This window comes from Chlorocebus sabaeus, chromosome 24, assembly GCF_047675955.1.
Source record: "Chlorocebus sabaeus isolate Y175 chromosome 24, mChlSab1.0.hap1, whole genome shotgun sequence".
NCBI lineage: Eukaryota > Metazoa > Chordata > Mammalia > Primates > Cercopithecidae > Chlorocebus > Chlorocebus sabaeus.
This window is the reverse complement of record NC_132927.1, coordinates 67,467,022-67,482,874: the sequence shown is the minus strand read 5'-3', so window position 1 is coordinate 67,482,874 and position 15,853 is coordinate 67,467,022. Positions and strand designations below refer to the sequence as shown.

The following is a 15,853-nucleotide window of genomic DNA, read 5'->3' as shown; positions in this document are numbered from 1 at the left end:
TCCAGCCCCGGCACCTGGGTAGGGAGCATAGTTTTCAGCAGGCGGCCTTGTTGGCATCCTTCAAATGTCCTCAGATCAGAAACGATTAAATCAGCATGTATAGAGCACACCCCTACCTCCCACCCAGTGTGTCTCCTACACCCGCAATCCAAGACAAGCCAAACCACCAAGGAAAGCAAATGGTGGCCGGGCACGGTGGCTCATGCCTGTAATCCCAGCACTTTGGGAGTCCGAGGCGGGAAGGTCACTTGAGCTCTGGAGTTCAAGATGAGACTGGGCAACATGGTGAAACCCCGTCTATACTAAAAATACAAAAATTAGCCAGGCACGGTGGCACACAACTGTAATCCCAGCTACTCAGGAGGCTGAGGCAGGAGAATCGCTTGAACCTGGGAGGTGGAGGTTGCAGTGAGCCGAGATCGTGCCACTGCACTCCAGCCTGGGCAACAGAGTGAGACTGCCTCAAAAAAAAAAAAAAAAAAGAAGAAGAAGAAAAGTAAATGGTGCCCTCTCTGCTGTGGAGATAGGGCCAGTAGCCCAAAGGGGACAGAGAATATGTGTCCTGGGGAACGTCTCAGTGCTAGCAGTGGATGAGGCCTTTCTCTTCCCTTAGAGGAAACTCTTCTGTAGAGCTGAAAGACTTCTTTGGTTACAAGCTTATTCTTTACTCATTCCAAACTCTTTTACTGAGCCATGCCTCCACGTCAGGCACATGCTAGGTGATGGGGCTAGAGCAATGGAGGACACCATCCCAGTCTTTTTTTTTTTTTAATGTTTTCTGATTTTTTGAGACGGAGTCTCGCTCTGTAGCCCAGCCTGGAGTGCAATGGTGTGATCTTGGCTCAATGCATCCTCCGCCTCCCAGGTTCAAGTGATTCTCCCACCTCAGCCTCCCGAGTAGCTGAGATTATAGGCCCGTGCCACCATGCCTGGCTAATTTTTGTATTTTTAGTAGAGACAGGGTTTCACCACGTTGGCCATGCTGGTCTTGAATTCCTGATCTCAGGTGATCTGCCCTCCTCGGCCTTCCAAAGTGCTGGGATTACAGGCATGAGCCACCGTGCCTGGCCCATCCCAGAGTTTAAAGAGCTCATAATCCTACATTGATAGGTGAGACTTCATTGAAAATAGATACTGGCAATATACAGCAGTGAATGTCAACAGTCTGGGTAGCGTGACACAGAGAAGGGGGAAATCAATTCTCTTCCACAAAGGAGTTAGGTGCTGGGTCTTGAGGCATGAATAGGAGTTCGCCAGTTGGGCAAGGAAGAAGGCACACCCAGGCAGAGGAAGCGGCACGTGGAAGCCCACTGGGTGATCTGCTCTAGGAGTCTCCAAGTTGGCAGCACAGGAGGCACCAGGGAAAAATGTAAAGGCACAATCGTGGATCCAGATGGGGTCTCCAAAGGACCTTCCCATCCTAAAATGATCATGACAGAAAGTTCCTGGGGAGCTTTCTGTCTCGGGAGCTGGTTGGGGATGACTGGAGTGTCAGAGGTCAGGGGAGAAACTGAGCTGGGGCCAGGTCACCATGGATCTTGAGATCAGGCTGAGGTCCAAGCCATAAGAAGATGCTGGAGAATTTTATTTTATTTTATTATATACATATATATATATTTTGAGACAGGGTCTTGCGCTGTTGCCCAGGCTGGAGTGCAGTGACATGATCTCAGCTCACTGCAGCCTCAACCTCCTGGTCTCAAGCGATCCTCCTCAGCCTCCCGAGTAGCTGGGACCACAAGTGTGCACCGTTATGCCCAGTTAATTTAAAAAAAAAAATTTTTGTAGAGACCAGGTCTTCCCTATGTTGCCCAGGCTGGTCTCAAACTCCTGGGCTCAAGCCATCCTCCTGCCTCAGCCTCCCAAAGTACTAGGATTACAGGCATGAACCACGGCACCCAGTCTGAAGGAGTTTTAAGAAGAGAGCCACATGATCCGGTTTAGCATTAGAAAAAGTCACTCTGCTAGGAGAGCAGACGATGACAGGGTGGGGGAAGGAAGGATGAGACTAGGGCTAGGCCAGGGAAGATGCCAGTCTGTGCTGGTGCCGTAGGCAAGGTAGACTTGCGGGAGAGGTACACCGACAATCAGTGGGGCCATTTACTAGATAGGTTCTAGTTTAAAAGCCTGGGAGAATAGACACAATATCTGTCTCTGGGTCCTGGTAATGCAAGTGTTTTTTATTTTCTTCCTAATCCTGTGCAGGCGGGTTTCTGGCTTGGGCGATGGAGTGGACAGATGGTGGAGTCAGTGGGATTTCTCCAGGGCTGCACTTTCTCCAGGATCCCACAGATCTTAGCCGGGGCGGGGGCCAGGTGATAGGGGGAAGGGGTCAGAACGGTGGGGAGGGCAGCTCATTCCTGAGCAACAGTCATGAGTGAGGTTCTGTGCCAGGCACTGTGAAGGTCCCTGAGGTTGGATAGAGAGGTCCCGGATAACAGAGACACCTGGCTACAGCACCTGGACACTCCCAAGCTTTAACCCACAGTAACCCAAGCTTTTTACCTGGTCTCTGAGACAGCACCTTGAGCGGGCAGCATCCACTTTTCTGGCTCACTCTGGCCCAGCAGGGGCAGAGGACCAGTGTTGGCCTGGCAGAATCTTTCAAACGCTGGAGCAAGGGACCTGGGCAGGACCACCAGGCTGGCTGGTCGGAGCTCTGGGTATGGTGGGAGAAGCGAAAAATGTATAGTCAGCTGTTTATTGGCAGACACTTTCTGATTTTTTTTTTTTTTAGGCGGAGTTTCACTCTTGTTGCCCAGGCTGGAGTGCAATGGTATAATCTTGGCTCACTGCAACCTCTACCTCCCGGGTTCAAGCAATTCTCCTGCCTCAGCCCCCTGAGTAGCTGGGAACACAGGCATCTGCCACCACGCCTAGCTCATTGTTTGTATTTTTAGTACAGACTAAAAACACACATGGGATATTTGCTGGCCCATGTTGGGCCAACTGGTCCATGTTGGCCAGGCTGGTCTTCAACCCCTGACCTCAGGTGATCCACCCGCTTTGGCCTCCCAAAGTGCTGGGATTACAGGCATGAGCCATTGCGCCTGGCCCCTTTCTGATTTTTTTAAAGTGGCAAGGTCTTGCTATGTTGCCCAGGCTGGCCTTGAATTCCTGGGCTCAAGTGACCCTCCCGCTTCAGCCTGCCAAGTAGCTGGAACTACGGGTGCACACCACCGTACCCAACTTCCAATGTAATTCTTTTTTTTCTTTTTTTTTTTTTTTAGAGACAGAGTCTAGCTTTGTCACCTGTGCTGGAGTGCAGTGGCTTGATCTTGGCTCATTGCAAACTCTGCCTCCCGGGTTCAAGTGATTCTCATGCCTCAGCCTTCCAAGTAGCTGGGACCATAGGCATGCACCACTGTGCCCAGCTGATTTTTGTATTTTTAGTAGAGATGGGGTTTCACTATGGTGGCCAGGCTGATCTCAAATGCCTGGGCTCAAGTGATCTGCCTGTCTTGGACTCCTAAAGTGCTGGGCTTACTGGTGTGAGCCACCGCAACAGGCCTAATGTAAATTTTGATTGAAGCATTACCTACACTCAAAACAGTGTACACCGCCCTGCAGGGAAGGACACAGGCCTGCCTGGTTTTGCTACCTGCTAATTGCAGAGCCCCACTCAAAAAAGCGTAGGTAATGCTTCAATCAAACACACACAAACCTACAGCCTGATGAATTGCCACGAAATGAATCCTACTGCATGCTGTAGCTTCCTCTGGGGGCAGCCAGCCTTCCTCCGCAATGAAGTCCTTTGGCTTTGGAGGTAAACACACCTGGGCTCCAATCCTGATCCTGTCTCTGACCAGTTGTGTGACCCTGGGCTGTGGCTTTGCATGTCCTAGCCTTGGCCTCCCCATCTATAAGATGGCAGCAACCATGCCTACCTCCAAGAGACCTCGGGGAGGTAAAGCATATAAGTTATTGAGCACCTCGGTGTTCAGGAAGCAGGGACTAAAGTTACTGTTCAATGAAATCCTGTGTAGATGTTTAAAATTATGGTTACAGAAGAAATATGTCATGATTATGTTAAAAGATGTCTGTGATGTGTCATTAAAGGAACTATACTAGGTAATGAAACAATGTATTGGACAAATTCTCCTTTTTATAAAATCAGTGAGTGAAAGAACTAGAAGGAAAGGGGAGGGAAGAGTGGAAAGGACTGTGTCCTGTAATTTGAGTGCCAGCTCAGCCGCAATACAATAGAACACTGGGTAGACATCTAAGGTTTTTGGCTGTAGTCCTTGACGCCCAGACGGCTCTTCTGGACTCACCCAGGGCCTGGGGGAACTCACCGCCCTGCAGGGAAGGACACAGGCCTGGCTGGTTTTGCTACCTGCTAATTGCAGAGCCCTACGGCCTTGAGCGAACACAGGCAGTTGCCAGGGAGTGGTTACAGCAGGGCTTGGGTAAGACCCAGTGCTGTGCTGGCTTCAGGTCTGGCCCAGCACACTCACAGTGGTGGTGGCTACAGGGGTGCTTGTGTCACTCCACCCCCAGCTTTAGGTGGCTCAAAACAGAGAGAGAGAGAGACTCTTTGGGAGAAAGTAAGGGAAGAGAACAAGAGTCTCTGCCTGGTAAACCAGAGAATCTTACTAGAACTTGTCCAAGACCATCAAAGCCATACCTGTACTGAGGCTGCAAGAATGACAGCGTTACTGGGCTTCAGGTGCCCCCTAAAGCCGAAACAGCTTAGATCACAACACTCAAATCCTTTCAAGTAACTGGAAAGCCTTCCCAAAACAGAGGGCTATAAATAAGCCCAGATAGCGAAGACTACAATAAATACCTAACCCTTGAATGTGCAGACACCAAAGAACATCTACTAGAACTAGAAGGAAGGACATTACAAGTTAATGCCTCAGGTGACAGAGCTGTGCATGCTGGTCATTTGCTTCTCTGTGCTTTTTACAATATTCTAAAATTAAAACCATCCTGAAGAAAAACATAATTATGTGCTATCGGGCCGGGTGTGGTGGCTCACACCTGTAATCCCAGCACTTTAGGAGGCCAAGGTTCGCAGATCACCTGAGGTCAGAAGTTCGAGACCAGCCTGGCCAACATGGTGAAACCCCAGTTCTACTAAAAATACAAAAATTAGCCAGGTATGGTGGTGCATGCCTGTAATCCCAACTACTTGGGAGGCTGAGATAGGAGAATTGCTTGCACCTGGGAGATGGAGGCTGCAGTGAGCTGAGATCATGCCACTGCACTCCAGCCTGGGTGACAGAGTGAGAATCCATCTCCAAAAATAATAATAATAATTATGTTCTACTGGAGAATCCTTCTCCAAAAATAATAATAATAATTATATTCTACTGGAGAAATACCCTTGAGGACAATTGCCCTGTCAGATTTGCTGTATCAATCCATGTCCCTTTCTCTCCTGCAATAATCTTGTTGGCGAATATTTACTGAGTGCTTTTTATGTGCTGGACTCCCCATGCCAAGTCATCTGCACATGTAATTATATTTTATAGATGAGGGGAACAAGGCTCAGAGAGATGAAGTGACTTTCCCAGGGTCACATAGCTACTGCACGGCACAGCCGGCATTTAAACCTGGGACGGGTGCCCATGGAGCTCGTCTCACTTCATCACGGAGTGGCCTCCGCTGGGCTTCAGGCACTGGGTTTCCCTAGGAGGGGAGCGCTGTCCTCCACGGGGACTGGGGAGTGAAACAGATGCAACCATCTGTTGGGAATGTCCAGGACCGGCTCCTACTCGAATCGCGGTGCCCGGAGCTCATTATCACAGTCGCCACAGTGCCTGCCAATGCTACAAGCAGACTTTCCAAATGAGAACACGTGAGACACCCCCAGCTGCCGAAAGCCCAAGGAACCTGATGCCGGTCTCAAGCAAGCCCAGCAGGGCTCTGAAAATGATCTGGAGCGAGGTGGGAGGGGATTCAGCTGGCTTAGAGGCCTCCCACTCCCTACTCACCCGCTTCTTACCACCAAAGCCCCTTGTAAGAACAAACTGGATTTTTTTTTTTTTTTTTGAGATGGAGTCTTCCTCTGTTGCCCAGGCTAGAGTACAGTGATGGGATCTGGACTTACTGCGACCTCCACCTCCAGGTTTCAAGCGATTCCCCTGCCTCAGCTTCCTGAGTAGCTGGAATTACAGGCGCATGCCACCACGCCTGGCTAATGTTTTTGTATTTTTAGTAGAGATGGGGTTTTGCCATGTTGGGCAGACTGATCTTGAACTCCTGACCTTAGGCAGCCCACCCGCCTCGGCCTCCCAAAGTGCTGGGATTACAGGCGTGAACTACTGCACCCAGCACAAATTGTATTTTTAATAAAATAAATCAGGATGGTATGTGCACAAAGCTTGTTTCTTTTTTTTTTCTTGAGACAGAGTTTCGCTCTTGTCTCCCAGGCTGGAGTGCAATGGTGTGACCTCGACTCACTGCAACCTCCGCCTCCTGGGTTCAAGTGCTTCTCCTGCCTCAGTCTCCCAAGTAACTGGGACTACAGGCGCATGCCACCACGCTCAGCTAATTTTTGTATTTTTAGTAGAGATGGGATTTCTCCACATTGGCCAGGTTGGTCTTTCTTGAACTCCTGACCTCAGGTGATCCACCCGCTTTGGCGCCCCAAAGTGCTGGGATTACAGGCGTGAGCCACCGTGTCTGGCCCTTTGTTTCCTTTTTAATTAAATGAACTTTGCAGGGTACTATGTTTTGGTTTTGTTCATCTCCATAGCTGGAGATGAATAGAAAAGTCCCCAAGTTGTCCCCATTAGTAACAGACACAGAATAGAAGCCTGCATGGTCTCTTTCTGGAAAGGATGGTGGACTCTGGAGGCCTCACTTTTTTGGAGGATACTTTATGGTCTGGTGATTTGTGCATCCCCCAGGTGCCTTGGGCTCCATGGAAGGCAGTGACACTTTTCTTTGTAGATAAACTGAGTAATTTCTCTGAATCCTTTTACCTCAAAATCATTTTTTTTTAACTTAATGACAAGAGAGAGGAAAAAACACCCTTTAACATTTCCAATCTGAATGAAAGCCCCCAGAAGACAGCTCCAAGCTGGAGTTTTCCAGCTGTTTGGTAAAATGAGCTTCTCTACTTCAGGAGCATTTCATAGCAGCGGGAACAGCTCAGGTGCCCCTCCCGACAGTCCCACTGGGAAGGTTCTGCTGCTACTTTCACTGTGTAGGTGAGGCTTAGAAAGGTCACAGTTTGCTAGTAAGGAGTGAAGCTGGGACTCACACTCAGGCTTTCTCCCTCCAGGCTCCAAGGCCCTGGCTGATCCGCTCTGTTTTCTCTCCAGAATCTTAGCAAGCAGTTGTCAACCTGGGATTAAGCTGGTGTTCACTGCTCATATATAACGGGTTGTTGTAGACTAACACTTTGGTGGCTCTCTATATATATATTAGGTAGTGCAAAAGTAATTTCAGTTTTTGCATTACTTTTATTTTTAAAAAAATGGCAAAAATCGCAATTACTTTTGCACCGATTTATATAAACTCTGCTCCCCAGTATTCACACCCCATTGTAGCCCCTTCCCCACTGACTCTGGCCTTGGCCGTGTGATTTGCTTTGGCCAATGGGACATTAGTAAGTATGATGCAAGCAGAGGTTTGGTATGAGTTTGGGCATTAGGACTTATTCTCTTGGAATCTGTCTCATGGCGTCCTGAGCTCCCATGTAAAGAAGTTTGGCTATCACTATTGAAGAGGTTTCATGGACAGGAAATGTTCAGCCAGTCTCAGATGTTCCAGCCATCCCACTGGATGCCAGACATGTCAGGAAGAAGCCATCTTGGATGGTCTATCCCCAATAGACACCACATGGAGCAGAAGAGGTGCCCTGCTAAGACCAGCCTTGATTGCAGAATTATGAGAATTATGGTTTTAAGCCACTAAGTTTAAGAGTGCTTTGTTATTCAACAGTTAACTCTGTTAGCCCATATATAGCAACAGAGGCCAGGCATGTTAATAAACTAAAGGAAAATGGTCTTGCTCTAGTACTTTAGACAGTGCTGATGGTTTTTCCTTGAGCACTTATACCATAACCAGAAGAGTCTTTTTTAATGTGAAATTTTGCTTGGATTTAGGTCAATGACAAATTTGGTATCTGTTTTCTCTTGCAGGACCTTTTAGAGCCTTCAGTTTCACTCCTGGAATACAGTAGGGAGATGGGTGCCACCCAGAGAACAAGACCAGTCAAGGGTAGGAAGAATTGGTCTGAATCAAAATTGGTTAAATTGCAGTGTAACCTGGGGGCACTTTTCTGGGAAGGGACAACTCTTTTCATCACCTGAGCCCACTGGTGGTTCTCCATATGGGGCTGAGGTGACCAAGCAGAACTGGGTGTCATTAGAGCCATCTGATGGGTTTCCACACCTTGAGTCTAATCCAAGGTTCCAGTTTCTTCTGGGAAGTTAAGTAGTGACTGAAGCTAATATCATTCTGCTCTTACTTTCTGTTTCTGATGCAGAATCTAGAAGTCTCAGGGGTTTGTGGGCCCTACACAGCTGGTATTTCCCAGGAACTTTCTTTTTTTTTTTTTTTTTAAACTATCTGGCACCACTTACCCCCAGCCATGCTGGATGTATTTCTGATGTTTGGTTTCTTTTGTAGAATCAAACTCCTTAGGGCAGTGGGAAGGCAGGACCTCAGGAGGAGTGTGAAGGACATTATGTCACCTTGAATAACTAGCAGAGAATCTGGGTGAGGGGAGAAAAGGGAACAAATTAGAAAGGGTGGCCCCTGAAGGCAGCAGATTCAGCCTCACATAGCATCACATTCCACATCATATCCCACCCTTTCTTGGCTCTGTTCCTGGGCCTGCCTTGCAGTGGGCATTGTTCGGAACCCATTCTCCCCCTTGTCACACCTCAGTTTCTGATGAGAAATTTCTAAGGCAAACCTGAATGTCCCCCTTCCTTCCCCTAAGGGCTTTCCATTCCTCCGAAGCTGCAAAGTCTTCTCCAAAATGCGGGTGCTGGGCTCCTTGGCCAGGAGTCACTGTGGCCTATTATTCTACTTGACTCTGAACTCCCTTCTCTCCCTAGGGCCTCAAAGGCAGGGACACATGTGAGACTTCTTCCACAGCCTCCAGAGCACCTATCACAGCCTATGCACATAGCATGTGCCCCAAATACACATGATTGAATGAACAGACGAATGAGTACCACTGCAGTTGCAAGTGAAATAAGAGGCTGAGTTTTGTTGACATGTGACTTCCGTTATTTAGATTTAGGTTTCTAGAAGGTACAGGGACTTTGTGTTTTCTTTTTTTTTTTTTGAGACAGAGTCTCGCTCTGTCACCCAGGCTGGAGTGTAGTGGCGGGATCTCGGCTCACTGCAAGTTCCGCCTCCCAGGTTCACGCCATTCTCCTACCTCAGCCTCCTGAGTAGCTGGGACTACAGGCGCCCGCCACTATGCCCGGCTAATTTTTTGTATATTTAGTAAAGACGGGGTTTCACTGTGTTAGCCAGGATGGTCTCGATCTCCTAACCTCGTGATCCGCCCGCCTCGGCCTCCCAAAGTGCTGGGATTATAGGTGTGAGCCACCGTGCCTGGCTGGGACTTTGTATTTTCTTCCTTGTGCTTCCCCAACCCCTCTCTCGGCCCAATGCCTTATACAATCTTTGGTGAGTAAATAGATGTTGTAGATTTTTAAAAGTAGAATGTGTTTTTTAAATCACAATTTAAAGTTAAAAAATATTATTTGTAAAAAATAGAGGTGGTCTTAAATCTCTAGGAAATTGTGTTCAGAAAGGAATCCTACAAGACCTCTTTTTTGTTTGTTTTACTTGAGGCAGAGTCTCGCCACTCTGTCTCCCAGGCTGGAGTGCAGTGGTGCGATCTGAGCTCAGTGCAACTTCCACCTCTGGGCTTCAAGAGATTCTCATGCTTCAGCCACCTGAATAGCTGCGATTACAGGTATGTGCCCCCATACCTGGCTTATGTTTTTGTATTTTTAGTAGAGTCGACGTTTCACCATGTTGACCAGGCTGGTCTCAAACTCTTGGTCTAAAGTGATCAGCCCACCTTGGCCTCCCAAAGTGCTGGGATTACAGGCGTGAGCTACCACACCTGGTCGAAATTGACTTCTTATGCTATAAAAAAAGAGGTTTCAGCCAGGTGTGTTGGCTCATGCCTGTAATCCCAGCACTTTGAGAGGCTGAGGCAGGAGGACTGCTTGAGGCCAGGAGTTCAAGACATGCCTGGGCAACATGGCAAAAACCCATATCTACCAAAAAAAAAAAAAAAGAAAAAAGAAAATAGCCAGGCATGGTATTGCGTGCCTGTAGTCCTAGCTACTTGGGAGGTTGAGGTGGAAGGACCACTCGATCCCAGGAGGTCAGGCTGCAGCGAGTCAAGATCATGCCACTGCACTCCAGCCTGGGCGAGAGTGAGACTTGTCTCAAAAAAAAAAAAAAAAAAAGAAAAGAAAAGATAGATTTTAGTACGTCAGCAAAATCTAAAGCTAGATAACCACATTGTGTTGGTCTCTAAAGCACAGCCAAGGTCCTTTTCATCCAAATATACCCAGCGCCTAGCGTAGTGGCACAAAGGTGGGAGTTCAGTAAGTGTTCATTGAATGACTGGCTGACTGCAGAATGAATGAGAGCAGGATTCAAGGACATTGCCCATAGTGAGGGTTCTGGACAAGCCTGACTTTCCACAATTCTTTCTATCTAAAGAGAAGAACTCAGTGGAATTCCAAACCACCAATTTATGTTTTCTTTTTTTTTTTTTTTTGAGACGGAGTCTCGCTCTGTCGCCCAGGCTGGAGTGCAGTGGCGCAATCTCGGCTCACTACAAGCTCCGCCTCCCGAGTTTATGCCATTCTCCTGCCTCAGCCTCCCGAGTAGCTGGGACTACAGGCGCCCGCCACTGCGCCCGGCTAATTTTTTTCTATTTTTTAGTAGAGACGGGGTTTCACCATGGTCTCGATCTCCTGACCATGTGATCTGCCCGCCTCGGCCTCCCAAAGTGCTGGGATTACAGGCGTGAGCCACCGCGCCCGGCCCAATTTATGTTTTCAACTCTAATCTCCTAGATAGAAAATAATGTAAACCCCAGGGCCATTTTAGCAAAGAATTTGAGATTGCATAAAATCTCTAGCAAACAAAACAAAAAGAATATTGCTTTGGAAGGAGGAGAGATGTATTTAGAGCCAACAATGAGTACTTTAATAGCTGTGGGAACAAAGTGCTGTGGAGACACAGGGGAGAGAACACTTAGTCCCCACGGACTGAGGGGAGGGGGTGCTGGGAGGAGTCAGGTGAGGTAGGATTCCATTGCCCAGTGGAAGATTCTGAGGCTTAAAGCAGCTGCTTTGGCAGGTCAGGCCTGGGTTTGCCTAACGCCTGGGCATGGCAAGCCTGACCCCCTTAGTCAAGCAACTGAGCTACCAGCCAGGGTCCTGAATGTCTGTGGTTCCACAGGGTCATTGCACACTGCAGAGAGGACCTAGCACCTCACCTGGCACACAGCAAAGGCCCAAGAGAGAAGCATTCCATAACCATGTGGGGAATAGCAGCCACCCCTCTGACAACCGTCTTCATTTACCCAAACCCACTGGAATAGGCCATCCCACAGGTACCTCCACCCACCCTCATTATTACGCTAGAGGGCAGCAGGTGCAAGCTGTGTGCTGTTTTGCAAATACATTTTAGCCAGGAGACCAAAGTCTGAGGGTTATTGCCTTCTCTTTCCTTTATTTATGTATTGTTTTAATGTAAATGTAAGTTGATTCCAGGTTGCTTTCCTGGCCTGGAGAGAAATGAGTGTTGCCAGAAATCCTGCCCTGTGAAATGCATGCTGGGAGTGTGTCAGGCACCCCAGTGTCACCCACTGTGCATGCTGGGAGGGAAAGAAGGCTGAGAGCCCCTACCTTACAGAGTCATCCCTTTGAAGGCAGGGTCAAACAGGGTGTAACCTGGCTCCTGCAAAGTAAAAAAAAAAAAAATTGCCTTCAATGTACACCAATCAGAGAATGCCCACTCATAGTAAATGATAGCAACTACCACCATATATGGGTACCCACTGTGTGCCAGGACCATGCTAGGGCCTTTACGTACATCATCTGTTGGTTTGTCACTATAGTTCCACACACAAAAAAGGCATTGTTAATCCTATTACAGTCAGAGACTGAGGTTAAAGGAGCTCAAAGAAGTTACCTTATTACGTAAAGCAGGTCTAAGTTCATATTTGTTTGATCACTATTTGCCTTTCTATATGTATGAATCTATGTATGTATCCATCCATCCACCCATTCATTCATCCATCCATCCATCCATCCATCCATCCATCCATCCATCCATGCATTCATCCATCCATCCATCTACCCATTCGTTCATCCATCTATCCATTCACCCAGCCATCCATCCATTCACCCAGCCATCCATCCATTCACCCACCCACTCATCTTGTGGTGTTAGGAATCACATCCTCAGTATATTTTTAAAATAGCAGGGACCTTCCCACTATCCCTAACAAGGTGATTTTAGGGCCAGAGCCTCTTCAGTCCATATGTTTTTAGGGACTGAATCCTAAACTTCTCAAACTTTCTATCAGGGCACTGGGGAACCCACTGCTGCATGGACCAGGTATCTTGTTTTCCTGAGTGGTCTTCCTCTAGAAGTGAAGTGAGATGGGATCCAATTAGTGAGCCCTGGCTAGAATCCAAAAAGCTACCTTTCTGCTGTGAGCTCTCTCTTTTCTCTTTAGAGAACAAACTATCAAACCCAGAAACATCATTCCCTAACATCAAATATATCAGAGAGGAGCCCCACAGACAGTCAACTTCTAGCTGGATCTGACACGCCCCAAACTTCAGTGTAAAAATATCTCATGCATGCTTGTCACAGATTTCTGAAATTCCACCTTTAGAAAGTAATGTCTCTATTTACCCAAGCAATCCAATCCTAGGACTGTATCCTACAGATGTGCTCAAACAGTGATGAAATGACTGAGTACATAGCAGCACCGTTTGTAATAGAAATGATTTAGAGGCCGGGCGCGGTAGCTCAAGCCTGTAATCCCAGCACTTTGGGAGGCCGAGACGGGTGGATCACGAGGTCAGGAGATCGAGACCATCCTGGCTAACCCGGTGAAACCCCGTCTCTACTAAAAAATACAAAAAACTAGCTGGGCGAGGTGGCGGGCACCTGTAGTCCCAGCTACTCGGAAGGCTGAGGCAGGAGAATGGCATAAACCCGGGAGGTGGAGCTTGCAGTGAGCTGAGATCCAGCCACTGCACTCCAGCCTGGGCCACAGAGCAAGACTCCGTCTCAAAAAAAAAAAAAAAAAAGAAAGAAACAGGCTGGGCACAGTGGCTCATGGCTGTAATCCCAGCACTTTGGGAGGCCAAGGTGGGAGTATCGCCGGACCCCAGCAGTTTGAGACCAGCCTAGGCAACATGGCAAAACCCTGTCTCTACAAAAAATACAAAAATTAGCCAGGCGTGGTGGCGCACGCCTATAGTCCCAGCTACTTGGGAGGCTGAGGAGAGGATCACCTAAGCCCAGAGCTCACCTAAGCCCAGAGGTCAGGGCTTCAGTGAGCCATGATCATACCACTGCACTCCAGCCTGGGTGACAGAGCAAGACCCTATTGAAAAAAAAAAAAAGAAGAAGAAGAAGGGAAGGAAGCAAAGAGGAAGGAAGGAAGGAAGGAAGGAGGGAGGGAGGGAGGGAGGGAGGGAAGGAAGGAAGGAAGGAAGGAAGGAAGGAAGGAAGGAAGGAAGGAAGGAAGGAAGGAAGGAAGGGCAAGGCCCAGTGGCTCACACCTGGAATCCCAGCACTTTGGGAGGCCAAGGCAGGTGGATCATCTGAGGTCAGGAATTTGAGACCAGCCTGACCAACATGGAGAAACCCTGTCTCTACTAAAAATACAAAATTAGCCAGACATGGTGGTGCATGCCTGTAATCCCAGCTACTCAGGAGGTTGAGGCAGGAGAATTGCTTGAACCTGGGAGGTGGAGGTTGCAGTGAGCCAAGATCACACCACTGCACCTGGGTGATAGAGTGAGACTCCGTCTCAAAAAAAAAAAAAAAAAAAAAAAAAAAAAAAGAATGAGGCTACTCTACACACCTTATCTGAAACAATCTCCCAATGATGCAAAATTAACAAGGCAAGGTGGAGAATTCTCTATTAACCAACATGCCATGTTCTGTTCACATCCACGTAGACATCTGTGGAAGGATGGAGAAGAGCTTGGTATCAGTGGTGCCCTCAGAGGGGAAAGTGGGAGGCTGGGGCCTGAGCGGGAGTGGCTGTTGCACTATATTTTATGTGAATGGTGCCCTCTGGAGTTGTGCCTTGGGGTGGCCTTGATGAAAGAGAGGCTTTCTGCTCTTTATCTTTTCTGTACTTTTTTTTTTTGGAAGCAGGGTCTTGCCCTGTTGCCCAGGCTAGAGTGCAGTGATGGAATCACAATTTACTGCAGCCTCAACCTCCTGGGCTCAGCAATCCTCCCACCTCAGTCCCCCGAGTAGCTGGGACCACAGGTGAGCACCACCACGCCCATCTAATTTTTTAATCTTTTTTTTTTTTTTTTTTTGAGACGGAGTCTCGCTCTGTCACCCAGGCTGGAGTGCAGTGGCCGGATCTCAGCTCACTGCAAGCTCCGCCTCCCGGGTTTACACCATTCTCCTGCCTCAGCCTCCCGAGTAGCTGGGACTACAGGCGCCCGCCACCTCGCCCAGCTAGGTTTTTTTTTTTGTATTTTTTAGTAGAGATGGGGTTTCACCGGGTTAGCCAGGATGGTCTCGATCTCCTGACCTCGTGATCCGCCCGTCTCGGCCTCCCAAAGTGCTGGGATTACAGGCTTGAGCCACCGCGCCTGGCCCTTTTTTTTTTTTTTTTTTTTTTGTAGAGACGGGGCTGGTCTTAAACTCCCGGCTTCAAATGATCCGTCAGCCTTGGCCTGTCAAAGTGCTGGGATTACAGGAGTGAGCCGCTGTGCAAGGTCAAAGCCACCATGCCTGGCCATCGGTCAACTCTCTAGCCTATAAAAACACGTTTATCTCTTTGGAGATTCCAAGGATTTTAGAAGTTGTATGCCAGGAAACCAGAGGAAGACCAAATACATATCTCATAATATCACAGTACCTCACTGAGTGGTGGTAAGGGTTAAAGTTGTAAATGCATGTAAGGCTCTCAGGATACTTCTGGCCGGTTCACAGTTATCGCTGGGGAAGCGTTAGCCATGTTTATTACTCCGTGCCCCATGCCAGAAGCAGTGGTGAATAAGACAGGCACAGCCCACGCTCGCAGGGGTTTACCATCCCAGGAGACAGACATTAAACGCATAATTACCATCATGTCTGTCTTCCAGGAAAAGATGGAAAAGTAAATAGTTAACTATAACACCATGTGCTTAGCGCTCCCGGGCCCGTGGACTCAGGGTGGAGGAGAAGGGGCTGAGTCTAAAAGGAGAGTAGGGGTCAGACTAGAAGCAGGCTGGGGAGGGAGAAGGTCCTCTAGACCCAGGGGCCAGCAGGAGCAAGGCAGGGAGGTATTAGCGGGGACCAGCTGTCCGTGCTGCAGAGCCTGACACGAGGCAGGAGGTGGTGGGAGCTGGGGCTGGGAGGGAAAGCAGAGGCCGGCTCATGGGGACCCTCCTGTCATGTGAAGGAATGTGGATTTCTCCTGGAGCCTCAGGAAATCACAGAAGGCACTGAGCAGTGAGTGACTTGTGAAGCTTGCCTTTTAGGAAGATCGGTAGGGCTGCAGGTGGGGGCGGACGGCAGGGCAGCCAAAGTACGAAGTTGGCAGATGAGAGGGGAGTGTGGGGCATGGCAGATGAGAGGGGAGTGTGGGGCAGAGACAGGAGCATCAGAAAGTCTCCCTCGCTGGTGTGAAAGGAAAAGAAATCACAAAAAG

General features: G+C 48.6%; 1 protein-coding gene across 10 annotated transcripts in view; it reads right to left on the bottom strand.

Annotated features, from left to right (window-relative positions):
- Positions 1-15,853, bottom strand: part of DGLUCY (D-glutamate cyclase) — a 162,213-nt gene that overhangs the window by 52,609 nt on the left and 93,751 nt on the right. For 9 of the 10 annotated variants that reach the window (XM_037984394.2, XM_073011268.1, XM_073011267.1 and 6 more), the window contains 3 exons: positions 11,859-11,910; positions 8,544-8,675; positions 2,506-2,659 (listed from right to left, as the gene is read on the bottom strand). In XM_037984394.2, coding sequence (XP_037840322.2) covers positions 2,506-2,659; positions 8,544-8,646 — 257 coding nt within the window. In that variant the 5' untranslated portion in view covers positions 8,647-8,675; positions 11,859-11,910. Of the gene's footprint in view, positions 1-2,505; positions 2,660-8,543; positions 8,676-11,858; positions 11,911-14,059; positions 14,082-15,853 lie in introns of those variants that run through there. The other variant, XM_037984397.2, reaches the window with a different exon arrangement.